This window comes from Homarus americanus, unplaced genomic scaffold (assembly GCF_018991925.1).
Source record: "Homarus americanus isolate GMGI-L3 unplaced genomic scaffold, GMGI_Hamer_2.0 scaffold43895, whole genome shotgun sequence".
Taxonomy (NCBI): domain Eukaryota; kingdom Metazoa; phylum Arthropoda; class Malacostraca; order Decapoda; family Nephropidae; genus Homarus; species Homarus americanus.
The window spans coordinates 1,324,224-1,342,230 of record NW_024738072.1 but is presented as its reverse complement, the minus strand read 5'-3'; the positions used below and the strand labels follow the sequence as shown (position 1 = coordinate 1,342,230).

The 18,007-nt window shown below is 38.3% G+C and overlaps 1 protein-coding gene across 1 annotated transcript; it reads right to left on the bottom strand.

Annotated features, from left to right (window-relative positions):
- Positions 1-25: 25 nt before the first annotated feature.
- LOC121873685 (protein tamozhennic-like) lies at positions 26-17,599 on the bottom strand. The gene is made up of 8 exons (XM_042377379.1): positions 17,444-17,599; positions 12,618-13,267; positions 12,285-12,484; positions 11,764-11,976; positions 10,501-10,671; positions 9,076-9,493; positions 6,477-6,601; positions 26-6,308 (listed from the first exon to the last, which is right to left on the bottom strand). The coding sequence occupies exons 2-8, from the start codon at positions 13,243-13,245 to the stop codon at positions 5,232-5,234; spliced, it is 2,832 nt and encodes a 943-aa protein (XP_042233313.1). The 5' UTR covers positions 13,246-13,267; positions 17,444-17,599; the 3' UTR covers positions 26-5,231.
- Between the last annotated feature and the right edge of the window lie 408 nt (positions 17,600-18,007).

Genomic DNA, 18,007 nt, shown 5'->3' with positions numbered 1-18,007 from the left:
TGAACAAAAGGCATCTGCCATTGTGTCATGATATTCTCTTTATTATGGGCACTTGGTAATGATACAGTATTACTATAATTTATATATAATATATATATAGTTGTGTGTGTGTATATATAACAATCATTAATACATACTGAATCAGACTATAATACAATGTGTTGGTTACCTGAACTGGCTGCGTAACAAACACCACTCGGCTGGAAATAAACTGAACTTTCCTTGTAATGTAACGTAACATAACAATCGTGATGACTCATTACCAATTATTTACATACAACTAATGTTATAATACCCTAGGGAAAAATGAATTAAAAAGCAAAAGTTTCATGACAAGTTTTCCTAAATAAATAAATATTTTCACAAAATATTAGAAAAACACACTAAAACTCCAAACTAAAACTGTGTCTGTTATACTGGCCCACAGCCTTAGGCCTTGCATGAAGTTATATACATTATATATCACTCAAGTTGTAATCAAAGAGTACGGTATGTGGTAGTCTTGGGGTCGGTGATTAAATTTATGAAACTGCTTTCTAAACGCCATCACCACTTGTGGGTATTAACACGTACTGATCTCCAGAAAGGTAATAACAATGCCTCTAATTGCAGGTGGGAACAGTTAACTTGTAGAGTTGAACAGTAAATGGTGACAATATTTAAGAGGCAGTTTCCTAACACTTAACACCATAGCCCATAAACAGGTAGAAACATGCAGGAACCAAGGCAATTACTGTACTGGCTACAGATATGAATACAGCCCAGTAATATAGCCATAACCAAACATGGCTCCTATGTTACAGCATTTCGGTTCCACAATTCAAATCCAAAGGCAAATTCCTATCAGTTGACCAAATTTTAAAATAATACTAATAAAAAAAGCAGTTTCATTGTATACATTTGCGGGTAACAGAAGCTTATTAAATTGCAACAATGGAAATTTGTTCTACGGAGAAATTAAATACAACACGACAAATATATAACACATACTAGGTAACAGAGTGACATATCTGTTAGTTGTACAGTCTTGCATTTGTTTGCGTATACAAGTTAGAAGAAAAATTTATAATAGCAATTACTATCAACATAAAACTGTTCAATTCTCTCAATATTATATAAAGAACTGTAAACAATGTGTACCCAAAAAATATTCTTCATGTCTGGGATGCAAGTTCTATAATAGTGTGTGTGTGTGTGTGTGTGTGTGTGTGTGTGTCCAATTACAGTGTTGGGGGGTAAGTGTTGTGCGTCTGTGTAAACATAACCATAACTCTTAATTTTCCTTTTCTTTACTGAATATCGCAAATGATCACTGAACAACTTACAGTCCCTCAGTCCCACACTAGCCAAACCAACACCCACTATTCTTTTGACACACATTGCTAAGGATGCTGTCAATTTAGAGAATTTCTGAGAGTTTTGGTAAATAAATGCAGTTCTTCACAATATTGCTTTGATAAAATTACAGTAATGCCAAATCTGCCTGTTTCATCTACTCAAACTCCATCTCTAAATAAGTGAAAGGAAAATCAGATTTCTGCCACCACATCATAACTTTAAATCAATCTATGACAGAATACACCACCTACTTCACCTCCTAAAGTGAACACAATACTGTACACCCACTCAACTTATATATCACCACTTAACTCTTTGTCACTGTCCAGTGTAAATCTATTCACCTGCAAGATTTTCAAGCAAATATTTTCATCTTACTCGGTGAACTTGTTACGTTTAAAGATATAAGCACTTGGTACACAAAAATGGGAAAGGCTCTTCATGTAATACTATCGATATAAGAAAAAGGCATTTGTGACGAAACAATCTGTAAGTTCACATGTTGAGAATTTCAATGTAAACTGGATTCAACAAACAACTCCATTGAACCAATTTGTCATAAGTTAGGAATTCTAATATATATATATATATATATATATATATATATATATATATATATATATATATATATATATATATATATATATATATATATATATATATATATATATATATATATATATATATATATATAATATATATATATATATTGGTGAAAAAATCTCAACAAAGCTGCAGCCTAAGAAGTAGAGCAAAGTGCAATTCTGTACTTTACTGCTGTTCCTGATAATAATGAGGCTTTTTTTTTCACCGAATTAAGACTTTACCCCCTTCCAATATGTACACTACAAATTTATAATCTTGACCATATACAATGCTATACACTAGAGAAATACTGTACATAAGATTGAGAAAAAAAAAAAAAAATCCTCAACATGCAGTAGAGGATATTATCGTTGGTCCATAGCACATTAATATTCTTGTAATCCCAATAACTTAAGACCACAGAAAGACTAACACCCACAGGACTGTAAATCTTGACCAGTTCATGCCAAGGGATGATTCACATACCCAAATGTTTGTACAGATAGAAATAACATTTACTGTACTAATGGCCATGAAATTACTAATCATTATCCATATAACTGAACCATATTGTGTTTTGATGGTCAACATATAATTACAATGGTAAACTCATTGACGTACATTTAAGGATGTTTTTCCAGGTTTCTCTTGATACTGTACTGTACTGTGCCCCTCTTGTCATCTCCCCACCTACTAAAATTTACTCCGGCATAAAAAAATATAAAAATGAATTCCTTAAAAGATACTAAAAAATAATGTGCGTCTCTAAACACCTTTATATTCTAGTGTGCAAGTGAGGGATAATGTCATATATGGTGATATAATAATGATAAGCAATGAAAAAACAACTAAGAAAAGACTAGAACGAGAATTCAACGTTTCCTCTAGAAAGATTTTTTTTTTACCTTTCCCACAAAACAGGAAATTAGCCAAGAACACGACTGTGGTAAGAGATCGTTAATGTCAAACTCCACGCAGCAGTCAGCCCACATGCCCTCACAATACTGCGTTATAACGGCTAGAACAAGTTAATAAAAACAAGGTAGCCGGTTGAATCCCCAGCTTCAACTATTAATCAGTTAATAACATTATGAACACTCCACTCATACTAAAAGATTTTTCTTCAAGAGAATTTTTTTAAAAGAAATTAGGACCCAACAACCTCAATATATATATACTGTACAGTGAAGCCTTTATATAACACACTTCTATTTCCATATCAACTGTTAGATGGGGGGTTATACAACCAACAGACCATCGATATAACTGACTTCCATCTGTATATAGTTTGTTAGATGGGGGTTTCACATCTAATGGTCCCTCGATATAACGTACTTTTATCTCCATATAGTCCATTATATAGAGGTTTCACTGTATATATAAATAAATATATAAAGCACATCTTGAGTACTGTAATGTGTCTTGGTAAATCACACCAAACAGAAAACGTATCTTAAGTTTCTAGTTCAAAATTAATGATTCACTTTACGTTAGGTATGAATTGAAGAAAGACCAACATAAAATGAAAGAAAAACAGAAAAATTAAAGAAAAAAAAAAGATTCACATTTTGTACAGTAAGTACTCCAAAAAAATACACAGCCTACAGCCTAAACACAGCTCCAAACATTACTGCATTATGTTAGAGTGTAACATAATGCAGTTAGACCAAAGTTTTTACAATTAGACTGTCTCAATGTGAGAGAGAAAGAAAGAAATGGAGAGTGTTCATAAAGAAACAATTTATGTCCTTTTTGGCTTAACAAAAAGTTACCAACTAAACATTCTAATTCCTCCAGTACTAATAGCACAGTACTGTACATTGTATATTTAAAGGAACAAAGTTATTTTACATAAAACAAAACCTCAATAAGAAATCAGTTAGGTATATATATCAAGAGGGTCAGAGACACTCCAAACATTCTACACTCGAGGGCGTAACGTAGCAGGACGGTCAGAAGGTATACCAACTACGCGTTAATGTTGCTACCTAGCCTATACAAATTCTTGGCTCTAAAAAGTGAATGAACAGAGGTCAATTGCATATATAAAACTTCATAAACATTGTTAATGCACTTTAAGGACTGTGTGATGGCTACTGTTGTCCTTCTCAATACAAAATTCCTTGAATGACAATTTTTTTTTTTTAAGAAATGAGAAATAATAAAAGAAGCCAGATTCTAGACCGAGGTTCTCCATAAAATACAAAGACAGTTTATACTTTACATTAGTGAAGAGAGATTGTCACTTTACTTACTAATGGTATTGCTGAAGACACTATCTTTAAACAGAGGCTCTAAGCCGTGCCATCTTCGTATTGGTTGCTATTTACTACAAATTACTAACAATTTTGTGAAAATATAGTCAATATTTTGATGTGATATCTTGTATATTAAAAATAGATATTCATACAAGCAAATTGGCTTTTTGGAGAGTGGCACTTATTGAACTGAGAATTAGACATATATCTAGTTATAATCAGCAGTTTCTTTATGAACCAAAATATATGTGGTTGTCAATCTAGATGATGAATTTACAATAAGGTAACACAAGGATTTGCACTCGTTTTATACCCGTGCTGCCACTTACATAATAACTGAGAATTGAGCTCTTACGCGTTAGACTCGGCTCAACTCGCATCACAGAAAATGCGAGTTGAATGTGACGACTCGCGTTCTCAGAGGAGTTAATGTAGTCACCACTTTACTTTTATGAATTAACATTTGCTTCCATTCTCTCGCAGTTTTGTACTCTTCATTATCAAGGACAAACTATTAAGATTTAAGCGGCCTCACAGTTTCACACACGAGGAAACAACTAGTAGAGTTAAGGTAGAAGCCGGAGTCCTAAATAATCAAGATTCTGAAATATTTAGTAAAAGAATGGAAGTGGTGTTGCATCTGGCTTCACGCCATTGCATGTACTATTCTAACGATAAAAATAACTCAACAGAAGAGATACACAGTATGTGATGAAAGACTCGAGCCCATTGTGGTTTACCTTGATGCATTTTCAAAAGCATTCACTGCTAGAGTCCAACAGATGCCAACTGACCTGGGATAAGACGACTTAATGATGCCGACGACGACGGAAAAACTCTTATTTCAGAAACCACGAGACACAATTTAAGTTTTCAAAAATAATTAGTATTAAACAGCAAATGTAATACAACACAACACTCATGTGGGTAACTTACCAAGATAAAAAAACCTGTGTAAACACTTAAATGTTCATTTGGCAAACCCAGATATTTCTGGAAACTATATGATTGCTTTGGCTATCATTGTTAATTTTCTTTCCCATAATTTTTTTATATATATGTGGAAGAACCCTCAAGATGTACACCACAGGCTGAACAATCCTGAGCCTCTCTCTCATTTATTAGTGTACACTGAGGGCACTGTCGGCCCCCCGAGATGAGAGGCCTTGCTTCCGGGCCTGGCATGCGCGACTTTCCACACATGTCACAGGCAGTGCGATTCTTGTCATTTAGGAAGGTACAGGTGGTGCAAGACCATGGTGTGTGGAATAAGTTGTCTTTAGGAGGTAGTATTTCTCTAGGTTGAGAAGTGGTGGTAGTGACGCTAGTTGGTTGAAGGGTAGGGGCTGTGGTTGTAGAGTGCGAGGTCTCTGAGGGCAGCTCTTGTCTGGAGTGCGAGCCCTTACTGCTCATACTCATGCTCCTCGGAGACGACGAACTGCTCACGTTGTTTTTGTTACCGACGTCCAGTCTATTGTCGGTTCTTAATAGATTGCTGGTCTTCTTCAACGTGGGTTTTCTGTCCTCGTAGTCGTCACTGTCCTGGGGAGCTGTCTCGAAGCCTGCAGATATATTGTCATAAAGGCTATTCCTTTTGGTAAGGTTTGGGAAGACATCGAGACCAGCACCGTGAGATATCGAATGAGAACTTTTACTGGAACTGGAAGGTCTCTCTACTCTTTCTCGGGTTTCATTAAGAGCTAAAGCCTGCAGAGCTTGGTTGATGGATAATGGCTTACTCTTTGTCACATCTTTCTTGTTGTTTAAGTTGTTGTTCTTACCTTGAATTAGAGCATCTGAGTAAAGGTTTTGTCGTGTTATCTGGTGAAGAATGTCCCCACGATCACCAATGTCTTTATTGTATCCCCTCTTTTCCAAACCCCGATACACAAAGTCCCACGTTTCCCACGAGCTGGCACCCTGATCGTTGGGTGTGCCGAAATTAGCCGAGTTCCGGTTGGGATCTTTCACAATAGAAAGAGTAGCTTCCAAATGCTCATCTAAGGTGCCTGCCTGGAACACTTCTGGGGGGGGAGGGGGAGGCGGGCAGGACTCAGAATTTTCCAAAGGAGGTAGAACACGACTGCTGGCTCCGGGAGGCTTAGAACTTCGTTTATGTGGCAACACCTGAAATGAAATGAAATGACCTTGAATGAGGATTTTGATAAGTGGCCAGACATAGTGATGATGACCCTGATTAATTCACTTTCTGGGTTAATTGAGGAAGAAAACTCCTCGTATCCATCAGAGAGGTCAGTTACTGTATTACCACCAATACAAAACAAACATTTAAACCTTAGGTAATAGCTGCGAAGTTCTCAGGGATGGCAGAGCTTCATGGGAGGAGTCTAAGTCTATTAGTTTGGCAGTAGGAACCTGGCCAGCGGACATCCCAACCCCCAAGCTGCTTACACTTTTGGCTGAAAAGGAAAATCCACAGTAGAGTAAAGGAACTATTTATGTGTCTATTACTCACACTGCCTATGAGTCCTCTGGTGGTCAATCAACCACAATATCATCAACATGTGCTTCTGTATTCCTCTATCTCTTTCCCTTCCCTCAACCTAATTTACAACCATTTCTGTTAATTATCTTTTTACTGTACATACTATCCACTAGTGGCAACGGTAAATATTGTACTGGTAAGAAGTACTGGTGGTGGGTAGTGGTTAAAACAAAGAAATACTGTGGTTTGTATGATAATGAAGCAAAACAAGTGAGAGTGAGGCCCTACGGCTGGAGGCTCACTCAGACCAGTGTGGATACAACACTGAAGACACAACTTTATGGTGTAAAGACAAAGTAATTTAGGCATCTCTTAACTACTATGGTATTACAGTGGAGTGGACTTTGTGGATCAAATAAGGTGAAAAATGGAAAACCATAGGTGGTGAGTAATTAGTGTTAGAAAAGCAATAAAAAATTTTGAGTTGTCATTTGGACAAGTAATCATACAGATATCAAATCTTGGACAACAGATCCTTAATGAGCCTTTTCAGGAGTACTGTACGTTAGGGTGGTACTGTACTGCAGGCAGTTCCTGACCACAGGAAATCATTCCCTAATGCCATCAAGTAGACCTTACTGGGTGACAAAGAGTGAGACTGGTCCTCATGCGACCCCTGCCTTGAGCAGCTAATACCCAGGCTTGGGGGCTAGGAAATGATGTGTTATGAACATTAAGCATACCGTAGGCATAATATTGTTAAATTTCATTTGACTTGAGCAACCTCTAATTATTAAGATATTTAAAAAATATTTTACAGGCAATGTTTCTACCCCAAATGAAAACTTTTGCCAGGGTCTGTGACAAAAAAATGGCAAATTTTGTTTTTTGCCCCAAAATAAGGACCGCCCTACGTACGTACATATGTTGAGACTTTAAACAAAATCAGTGAGATCAAGATTATGGCCATAATGGTAAGCCTTACACCTTTTCTCTCAGACTTGAAATTTAATGTGTCTGTTATCGCCGCTGGCTTCAGCTACAGTGCTGGCCTGTGATGCCATTAAATCTTTCGACCTGTGACCTCGCCAGATGTAGAAGTGTTTACAAACAAGTCCTGGTTTTGCCGAGTGGACGGTCTTCGGCTGGTGGCGGGGATGCCCGTCCCGCCATGAGGGAGATCGCCCTCTCTAGTGATGCTGTGAAGACCAGCCCTCTGTTCGCACTGGTGAACACCGACTCACAATCCTGTCCTAGTTTTGTGCTGGGACAATTTATGCAGTACAGTATTGTTGTTTCTTGGAACACCATACTGATCTGCATTGACCAGCACTTGCAAGTACAGCCTAAGTGATGACATACCCCTCAGTACAGTCATCCCTTGGTAATAGCCCACTTGGTTATCGCGATTTTTGTTATAACGCCTCCATCAAAATCTGCACACCTGCTGTTATAGCGCATTTTTCAAGCCGAGAATTTTGTTATCCCGCAGTTGCCTCCAGGTGTTTTAACCCATTTGCTTCACCTACATCTATTGAGGATAAAATCTTTTACCTACAAATTGACAATAACACATTGGCTGTAATCAGACATATCTAAGTTGCCTCAACAATTGCAACCCCAGTTGCAATTTCAAATTCTGTCATTACTAAGGAATAACGAAGTCTCGGGTGCACTTTAAGATTGACAGAAAACGGAAGACTCAGGCGTCCTGAAGCAATGAGCAGACAGACTCCTCAGACGGGGGACTCAAATAAAGAAAGCATAGCTTCATGTTTTGTGAACTACAGTATTGAGCATACCCTTTTCATAACTTTGTAATGCACCTAGCCATGCCTATGTGTTTTTCTGATACTTACCATAGCATTATCTATATATTTAGTGGGTCTAAATCAGTGGTGTCAAACTCAATACTTTTCGAGGGCCAATTCTTACTGTAGTTACCCTCTTCAGGGCCAACACAAGTGCTATATCACATATTTGCAGGATTGAAGTTTACAGCTTCACACATTGCCTTACCAGGAATACCTCACTTGGGTTTGTCTGATCTTAAGTATGTAAAATTCATTTTACTAAATAAACATGATTATATCTATTTCTTTCATAATTTCACGGGCTGATAAATTTTACTGTCATCCCGCGGGCCACACCTGACCACTAATCACTCGGCAACTATGGGTCTCTGAGGTGCGAGTGTGGTGCCTTGTGTTATTCTGGAAGTACTTAATTAGTTAAACCCTTAAATTCCAATACTGTGAGAAAAGTAGCATGAAAACATAAAAAAAATTTTAAACAATGTTTTTTCTTAACCAATGATATTTGCTAACCCTGTGAAAACTATTCAAGACCATTAACACAGACCCTAGCATATAAGGAACTTTTTGGTATAAAGTAAAACACCAATAAAACAGCTGCCACATCTAAAAAGTAGAGGAGAAATAAGCCAACCTGTATCGGGTGTGTCAGCACTACGTGAGTATGAGAGTGGTGGTGCAGGCTGTGGGCCAGGAGACTGAGATGCTGCCACAGAAGTGTGAGGTGAACCCACTGTAGAGGTGGAGTGTTGAGGAGTTTGGTTACTGGGGTGATGGTGAAGATGGTGCATGTGATGATGGTGATGATGGTAGCCTCCTCGCTGCTCTCCCACGTTACTGGCGCCACCGCTCATCCCAATTCCGTTTGTGCGCTGTTGTTGTTGTTGTTGTTGCTGGTCGAGGGCATTCCGCTGATCTCCAACAGACTTCTCTTGGACTGAATGAAGGGTAGATGTTGGCTGGAGTGCAGAGGGTATGGTGGCAGGAGAAGTGGATGTGGCTCCTGTGGATGACTGACGGACAGGCAGCGGAGGTCCTGCTGATGATGGTGTCTACAAAAGAGCAATTCATTCAATTTACCTAAAACAAGTGTGACACATTCATCCATCTCTAAATCTATCGGTACAGTATTTTGTAACTGCAGTAACCAATCGCCTGTAACCAATGTGGTACAGTACTTCTTGTTACCAGCAATATACAGGCAGTCCCCGACTTACGATGGGGTTAGGGACCTAAATCCAGGTCGTAAGTCAAAAATGCGAAAATAATACATAGAAAATCTAAAATGGGTGTCTCTTTTTCTTCTCAGCACCACAGAAATCTAACTTTTAAGCTTGCCAGGAATTTTAAAGGGAATTACAAATGAAAATTTTGTCAGTACAAAGCACAATCACTAACGTCGGGACTCGAAAATACGTAATTTGAAAAATTTTTGGTACGACCGAGGCGGTCGTATGTCCGGGTGGTCGTAAGTCGCGTATGTCGTAGGTTGAGGAGGACCTGTATTCACAATACTAGAAGGGTGATCCTTAGAAAACAACAAAACTGACAATAAGCTCATTATTATCATAAATATTTGTCAATAAAACCTGTATATGCAGTGTGTGTGTGTGTGTGTGTGTGTGTGTGTGTGTGTGTGTGTGTGTGTGTGTGTGTGTGTGTGTGTGTGTGTGTGTAGTGTGTGTGTGTGTGTGTGTGTGTGTGTGTAGGTGGAGGAGTGTGTGTGTGTGTGTGTGTGTGTGTGTGTAGTGTGTGTGTGTGTGTGTGTGTGTGTGTGAGTAGTGTGTGAGTGTGTGTGTGTGTGTGTGTGTGTGTGTGTGTGTGTGTGTGTGTGTGTGTGAGTAGTGTGTGTGTGTGTGTGAGTAGTGTGTGTGTGTGTGTGTGTGTGTGTGTGTGTGTGTGTGTGAGTGTGTGTGTGTGTGTGTGTGTGTGCATAAATGTGTGTGACTGTCTTCCCAACCCCAAAAAATAATAAAATCTTAACTGTATTCCCTCACAAAGTGTTAAGTTGTTGAGTGGAATACTTTTTGTCATAACAGAAAGCAGATCAAGAACACACCTGTCTACGACTTGATTCTTGTTGCATCTGTGGCTGTAGATTCTGTCTGAGGGTGAACAGCAGATGACGAACTGTTACATCAATACCCCCAACGTGCAACTGTCGAAACTGTAAAATCTGTCGCCATGTCAGGCCAAACTCACGGACTCCTTCACTGATTTTCTTTAGTACCTGAGGAAAGAAGATGTATCAATTTTAAGAAAGAAAGAAAGAAAGAAAAACATACCAGGAACATTCAGATGAAAATGAATGAAAGAATATCCTGTTGTTATATGCATACAGGCCCCTTTGTTATGCTGGCTTCACAACACTCGCCTGGATACACACTTGCACAATTTACTTTTTACATTTCTCAAATACATTTATGCCAGATTAAGGCTTACTCATAAAACAGGTGTACTGTATATGAGGAGCTCTGGGCCATACCCTGCTAAGAGCATACATCGCTGAGGCGTGTTATGTATTGCATTGTATTCCTCAACCTCTCTGTCCGCTGGGTAAGTCAGAGAGCTAATTGAGAACCTGTACATGTGGGTGAGAGTCCTCTGAAAAGATTATTGTATGTCACACATTCCTACCTGAGCATTTTCCTCCATTTTCTATTTTGGCACTCATCAGATTATGGCCCGGAGCTCATCAAATATACGTTATGCTAAAACATCTTGCAGGCCAGAATGCACCTACAGCATTTTGTACGTAAACACATCTGTTCTATTCAACCAGCTTGGGATTTCCTTTTGGCCACTGATAATGTCTCCTCCCTCCTCCCCTAAACATGCTTTAAGATTTTCTACAAGTAAAGAAGCCCTGAAGAAGCCTGAGGTGATAACAGGAGAAACAGTGATCAAGTCTCTGGATAATGGTGTACCAGCTGCAGGGTTTACCAAGTGAGTGATTTGAACATAGTACCTGTATGTGTTAACTGAAGGTGTGTAGACAATGTTGTTATGCACGTTAGTTAGTTAGTTGTGTGGATTGACTATACTGTACCAAAATCAATTGTTGATACTACTGGTAATCTCTGCTATTATTTGAGAAAAAGTACTCAGTATATTGCTGAGTACAGTATACCCATATATAATATTCATTCTAAAATAGACAATGGTTGACTGTATTGGTGACATATGGCAACTGATCTTATGGAGAAAAGTAGAAAACTTATAAGTATGTCGCAAGATCTCAGTCCTGACAGTTGTATTGTACAATATAGAAATATATCCATACTAAATCAGGCAATATTATGGGTAAGTTTTATCTTCTAACCTGACACTCGCAGTAAGCAATCAAGCAGTCAAGAGCGAGCCGTGAGATGAGGTCTGGGTCAAGCACCCCTTCCAGCAGCAGACAAGCCAGGTCTCCACAGTCAGATGAGCCGGCAGGAGGGCTGGACCGAGGAACATAACCCATCAACGAGAGGACAGACTCGGCACCACCCAAATGGCGAGCCACTTGATGTATCCAAAAGCCACTGTATAGCTGCAGACAGAACCATAACAAAGATTTTAACATTATGGTATATATACTGTACAGGTACTGGACTGTGTTCTAAGAGCAATGTATTTCTTACAATAAAGGCAACAGGGACCATTTACCTGAGACTAAAAAGGTTTAGCATTAATTTGTATTATATTTACAAGTTGTGTGTACAGTACAGTACTTTTTATGCACATTTATGTTGTTCTTGTCATCTCTTCATTTCAGTTACTTTCATTACAAGATGTTACTAATATCTTTTAGCCTTTGTAAGTTATCTCACTTCAATGAAATATTTTCATTAAACTAACCTTCACTTCTCTGAATTCTTTTCTCCAAGGTTGTGCGATGAGGTTAGCTGCATACTGGGCCAAGGAATCAAATGCACATGCTGCACTATAAGCACTAAATTCATTGATGGTGTTTATGCTGGTCTCCAGAACATCAGATATTTGGTGGAACATGAATTTGTGGGAATGAGGGGTGATGGCCAGGTATTCCATTATTACCCCTGCAGCATAAGGAAAAACATTTCAAATTACAAATTACCTTGAATGAAGGGGTAAACACACAGCATTTAAGTACATCACATAATATTACAGTCATCTTACTTCAGCGTTAAGAACCGTAAATCAATTACTCACGTTCCAACTTTTCTCGTTGCTCAAGTTTGTGAGGGGAATCTTCTGTTTCAATATAGCCCAGGTGTAGTGTGTTCATCTCCTCCATCAGCTCTTCATCCATGGACATCACTGGACCCGAGATCATTGCTGCAGCGGCAGTCTGTCCACCAGACTGCTGAGGCGGCAACATCCCGGGGGGCGGACCTCCGGGCATGCCCGAGGGCATCCCGTAGACTATACTGGATGGGTGTTGGTGTGGAGGGTGGGAGTGGGCATGAGTGTGTGGCAGCTGAGGGCCAAGGTAAGGGTTGACATAAATGGAGGTTTGTGGAGGATACACTGGTGACGGCTGTGACAACATAGGTGATGGGTGGGTCAGCATGGCAGAATTTCCAGAACCTATCGGCAAAGACACATTTGCAGCGGCGGCGGCAGCAGCTGCTGCAGAAGTTGAGTGGGACTGGTGAGTGGAGTGAGGTTGGTGAGTTGAGTGGGGAGGGTGGGGTATGTGAGTTTGGGGGAAAGCATGCATAGTATAATTATGGGCCATTGGAGGGGGGAGGATGGGTGAAGAAAACAGGGGGGAGTGAACAGTGGGGGGATGGGGACCCCCCATGTGGGGAGGCATTGCCATGTGGTACATCGTCATGTGGTCACGCACTTAGGACCATCTGAAAGAAGAGAACACTTGTGAAGGGAGAGTACTGTACTGTAAGTGTATACAGTGCAGTACTGTACTGTAAGTGAATACAGTGCAGTACTTTAAATAATTAAGCAACACACTACAACAAGAGAACAAATGTTATAATCTTGCTTTGAATTCAGAGGCTTTTGGCCTGGTCTTGTGGCAGCTTGACTATTTATTTTATATTACAGGTGTATTCAATATTTCTTATATCTAGTATTTGTCAACTGTAAGTGGTTTAATCAGGATATATAACTTAAAAATGATAGATAGTTTTTGGTTTATTAATTCTGTTGTCCTTTACTCATTGTTTTATTTACAGTGCGAGGAACAGGAGATGAAACCAAACATTACCAAGACTTAAAGTACAGCACTGTATTGAAGATTACTGAAGCAAAATATCTTAGGTGGGAAGCAGTGGTGTTGACAAATGATGATAATAATAATGTGAAGACAACACAGGCAGCATAAACTTTTGCCTCTGGTGACTGGAGAGTTCCCACAACCATATCAGCAGGGCTGGCGGGATTTCCGACTCTTGTTAACCGAACACGCTGATTGGTTCAACTGCTCGCGTTGTGATTGGTTGCGAGAACATGACGTAATATTACTATTTCCTATAATATAATGTGTGGTGAGGGGTAACGAAGACCCCAGATACAGTAATTATATTAGAGTTGTCCTCATACTCAGTGAATTTCATTGTTCCTGTCTTTAGTTTTATAAATTTCTGAATAATAAACACTGCATTATACACCATTCACAGTGTTATATGAGATCACATTAGATTTGTATTTTATCAATTGTAATTTGTATTACTTTTCGATAATACTGAACACAAAAATAACCAAAACATTTCAACAATTTCATTTTGACAATACATAAAAAAATACAAATATATAAACATCTAGAAGCATTACTAAGCACCAGAAATATATACATGACCTTATTTTACACATTGTAACATGGTATCGATATCGCTTCGTGTGTGACTCAGCAGGATATAATTCTGCTAAAATATCGCTAAAATGTAGGTAAGGTAATTAAATACATCTACAATTTATTTCTGTGTATTCTATATGGTGTTATAGCCATGAACAAGTGTATTTCCTAAAGTCGGTAATTTACCGACAGTCGGAGCAGTGACGTCACGGCTTACCGACTACGTCATTAATTTACTGATTAAGAGACGAAGTACCGGATTTGAACCAATCAGCGTGTTCGATAAACAAGAGTCGGAAATTCCTACAGCCCTGCATATCAGTATTATTTTCATATTGTTGTTAGGTTAAGCTTTGGGGGGCAAAATTCATTGGGCTGGAACACATCTCAGTTGTTATGACAGAATGTAGAGGGAAAATGAGTTTTGTTTAGAGAGAATATAGCGGATAAACACTTTGAGGAACACACATCACTAGTCAAGCAAGACCTTTCTGTAATACATTACTTTACTTGAGTAATTATTGCACTGAATGGTCCAGAATGCTGGGAATTCTGCTATAATGAAGGTTTTGTCACTGATCTGCCTCTAAGTACAATATGATCATGCATCCCGAGGAGTCCTTGGTTGAATCAACGGTACTACTATAGCGTGTGGTTTACAAAGACATCTTTAGTCTAACCTAACCTAATCCAACCAAACCTAACCAACCCTAACCTAATGTAATGAAAAATAACCTAACCTCATCTATAAATACTAAAACACTAAAAATATTAAATCACCTGATGTAGCCTACATGTTGAACCAATGTGAACTCAAATGATGATGTAGAGATGAAAAAATATTTATTTATTTATCGTAACATAACTTGGAAAGTTCGCTGGGAAGCGTTCAGTTGCTAAGCGCTAGGATCATGCAATGGGAATCATGTCAACAGTTTTACTTAAGGAAAAACAAAAGTCGAAAAATTGCATTTCCTCCAACCCTTTCTGGGTACCTGAGAGGTTAGTTACAAGTTTTCTGGTATGATATTACTTCAGGACACAGCGTGCCCCAAGGTTATAAACTACTGAAACATTTACATCTCCCTATTCTGAGCATTTTGATCCCCATATATATCTGGCAGAAATGGATAATAGCGACACAATTGAATTTAATTGATTTTACGTGCTTTTCAGTCTTCATCTATGTGAGGAGATGTTATTGTCGTGAAAGCGAGCTAATTATGAGCGTATTTACATCACGCATTCGTGACGTCTTCCAGTCGCGACCAATGATGTATCGATCTCAACACGCAAATTTTTTTCGATCAATCAAATTTGAATTTTTTCAAAGGGAGGAGCTAAGGTATGGATTTGAAGGATTTCAATTTCAATTACCAGTGTGACAATGGCCGTGGCAGAGGTTGGGTGTGAATCGGGCTCCTACGATTATTTTAAATTTATTGCGGAGTTTTACGAGAAAGACGATCAAGCTATCCAATTCCTACGCAATCCCGGTGTTCTCCCTACGTCTGTTGAGTGCTAGCAGTGTAAGTTTAGAAAGAACAAGCATCAGAGGTTGACCCTGAACCTATCCCTGGTCTTTCCACTTCTAACTAGGGTAATGTACTTTCGGACTTGGCGCGCCCCAAAGTTTAAAACTACTGAAACATTTAGATCTCATTATTTTAAGTCTTTTGATCCCTATTTACACTGTATTAGTTGGAAATGTATAGGAATAGGTTAGGTTAGTTTAAGTGCAAAATAATTTGTTTTAGTTAGTTTATTCACTAAATGATTTTATAACATTGAATACAAATCAAATGAAAGATTAAGAAAATAAAGGCTTTGAATTTACTTACAAAGCTATAATTTAGGACATAAATCTTGAAGAATTATAACAGACATTGTTCATGTTCTGTTCTGTTAGTGTTCTCTGGACCATAACTCATTAACAATAATTTTTCAGTAGTTCAGACAACTTTTGTACCCCAAAATCTATTATCAGCATTCGAAAAAAGACGTCTAATTTTAAGATAATTTTCATCTATTACATTACCGTCGCAAACGTATAATAACGGAGATAGCGCACGACAGATATTTCTCTATTTTTTTCCATTAATCTTCCGCCATTATCGCCTACCCGACCTCCCTCTCAATCATATGGAGTTGAATACGCGTTTTGTGGAAAAAACGAACAAACTATAGCATATTTTAGATCTCATGGTGTTCTTCCAACCTCAGTAACGTGTCCTAAGTGTAAGAATGAGTGTAAATATTGTCAAGACCAACATAGCTGGCATTGTAGTAAATCCAACGACAAACCAGAACCAGGCCACTAAGGTAAGAAACGTGATTCCAACATATGGTGAGGGTTAGGTTAGGTTAGGTTAGGTCGTCCCAAAAAAGGTTCGGTTTATGTTTTTCTAGTGTTTTTTTTTTGTGTATTATGCATTTGCTTGGCCATGATTTTTGTTGGAAAACGCCCCACACAAAACCCCCGATAACTAAAAAAAAAAAACAGGCAATTTTCGACGGAAATCAAGGTCAAAACCAATCAAAACACACACAAAAAACACTAGAAAAACCATAACTTTTGACTTTGTAACAGTGAGCTACTGCAAATTTACCATTTGTTCTCATCATTCACCATTATATTCCGGGTAACAGCATTAACACTCCATGTGCTTAAGAAGTGTCCACCAAAACCTCCTCACTATTAATATATTCACACCATGATACTTAAACTCTTTAATTACATAAATCTATATAAAAAACTAGGATATAAAGACACCACTAATAACCTAACACTTGACATACATAGTGTGGTGGCTACATGTGTGTGTCTGTCACTCTCACACTTCAACACACTCCTTGTCACTCATTACTCACCACACACAACACACAACAATACAAAAATAACAAACTAATCGAGTGTTTCTCTACATACCAAGAGAATAAAACCCAATTATAGATGACGATGTAAAACAGGAAGTGACAACACACATCATCTCCCCATGAGTCATAACCCTCACATGTCCCTCACTTCACTTCATTACTCACCTCATTACCTTCACCCTATTAATAACACACCAATATTAACCCATGACAGATATAAATTACATCAATAATACCAATATTAGATCGTAGTTTCATCCGGCCTTGAGTTAACTGTTAACCATTTTTATCAACCATCTGTATTTAACTATTAAAACAAAAACTATTAAACCCATACCATTACCTTTAAACTACTAGGTGATTCTAGGTCATCCATACACCTTCTACCTCTTCACCACAGTATTATTAAATGACGTTACGGAAGCTTTTCATCATTCCTAAATTAGTTAATATTACTCACTATCTCCCCACCACCACAACACACACCTTATGACGGGAGGGAGACATAAGAGGATCTAAGGCCTCTATGATAAAGACTTTGATCCTCTATAGTGAGTTGGATCCTATATTGTGTCCTTCTCTTCCTCGTCGTCTATACATTATCTCCCCCACCACCACAACACACACCTTATGACGGGAGAGAGACATAAGAGGATCCGAAACCTCTATAATAAAGACTATGATCCTTTATAGTGAGTTGGATTCTATATCGTGTCCTTCTTTTCCTCGTCGTCTATACATTTTCATTTTCTTTGTGTTGTATTCATAGAAAACGAATAATAATTATCATAATTATTTGGTAGGCTATTTTAAAGGATATATATGTCTAATATAAGCTAGATAGACTTGAGATAGATAAATTGTATTGCAATATATTCAGTAAAATAGTCGTACCAGTTTACTTTTA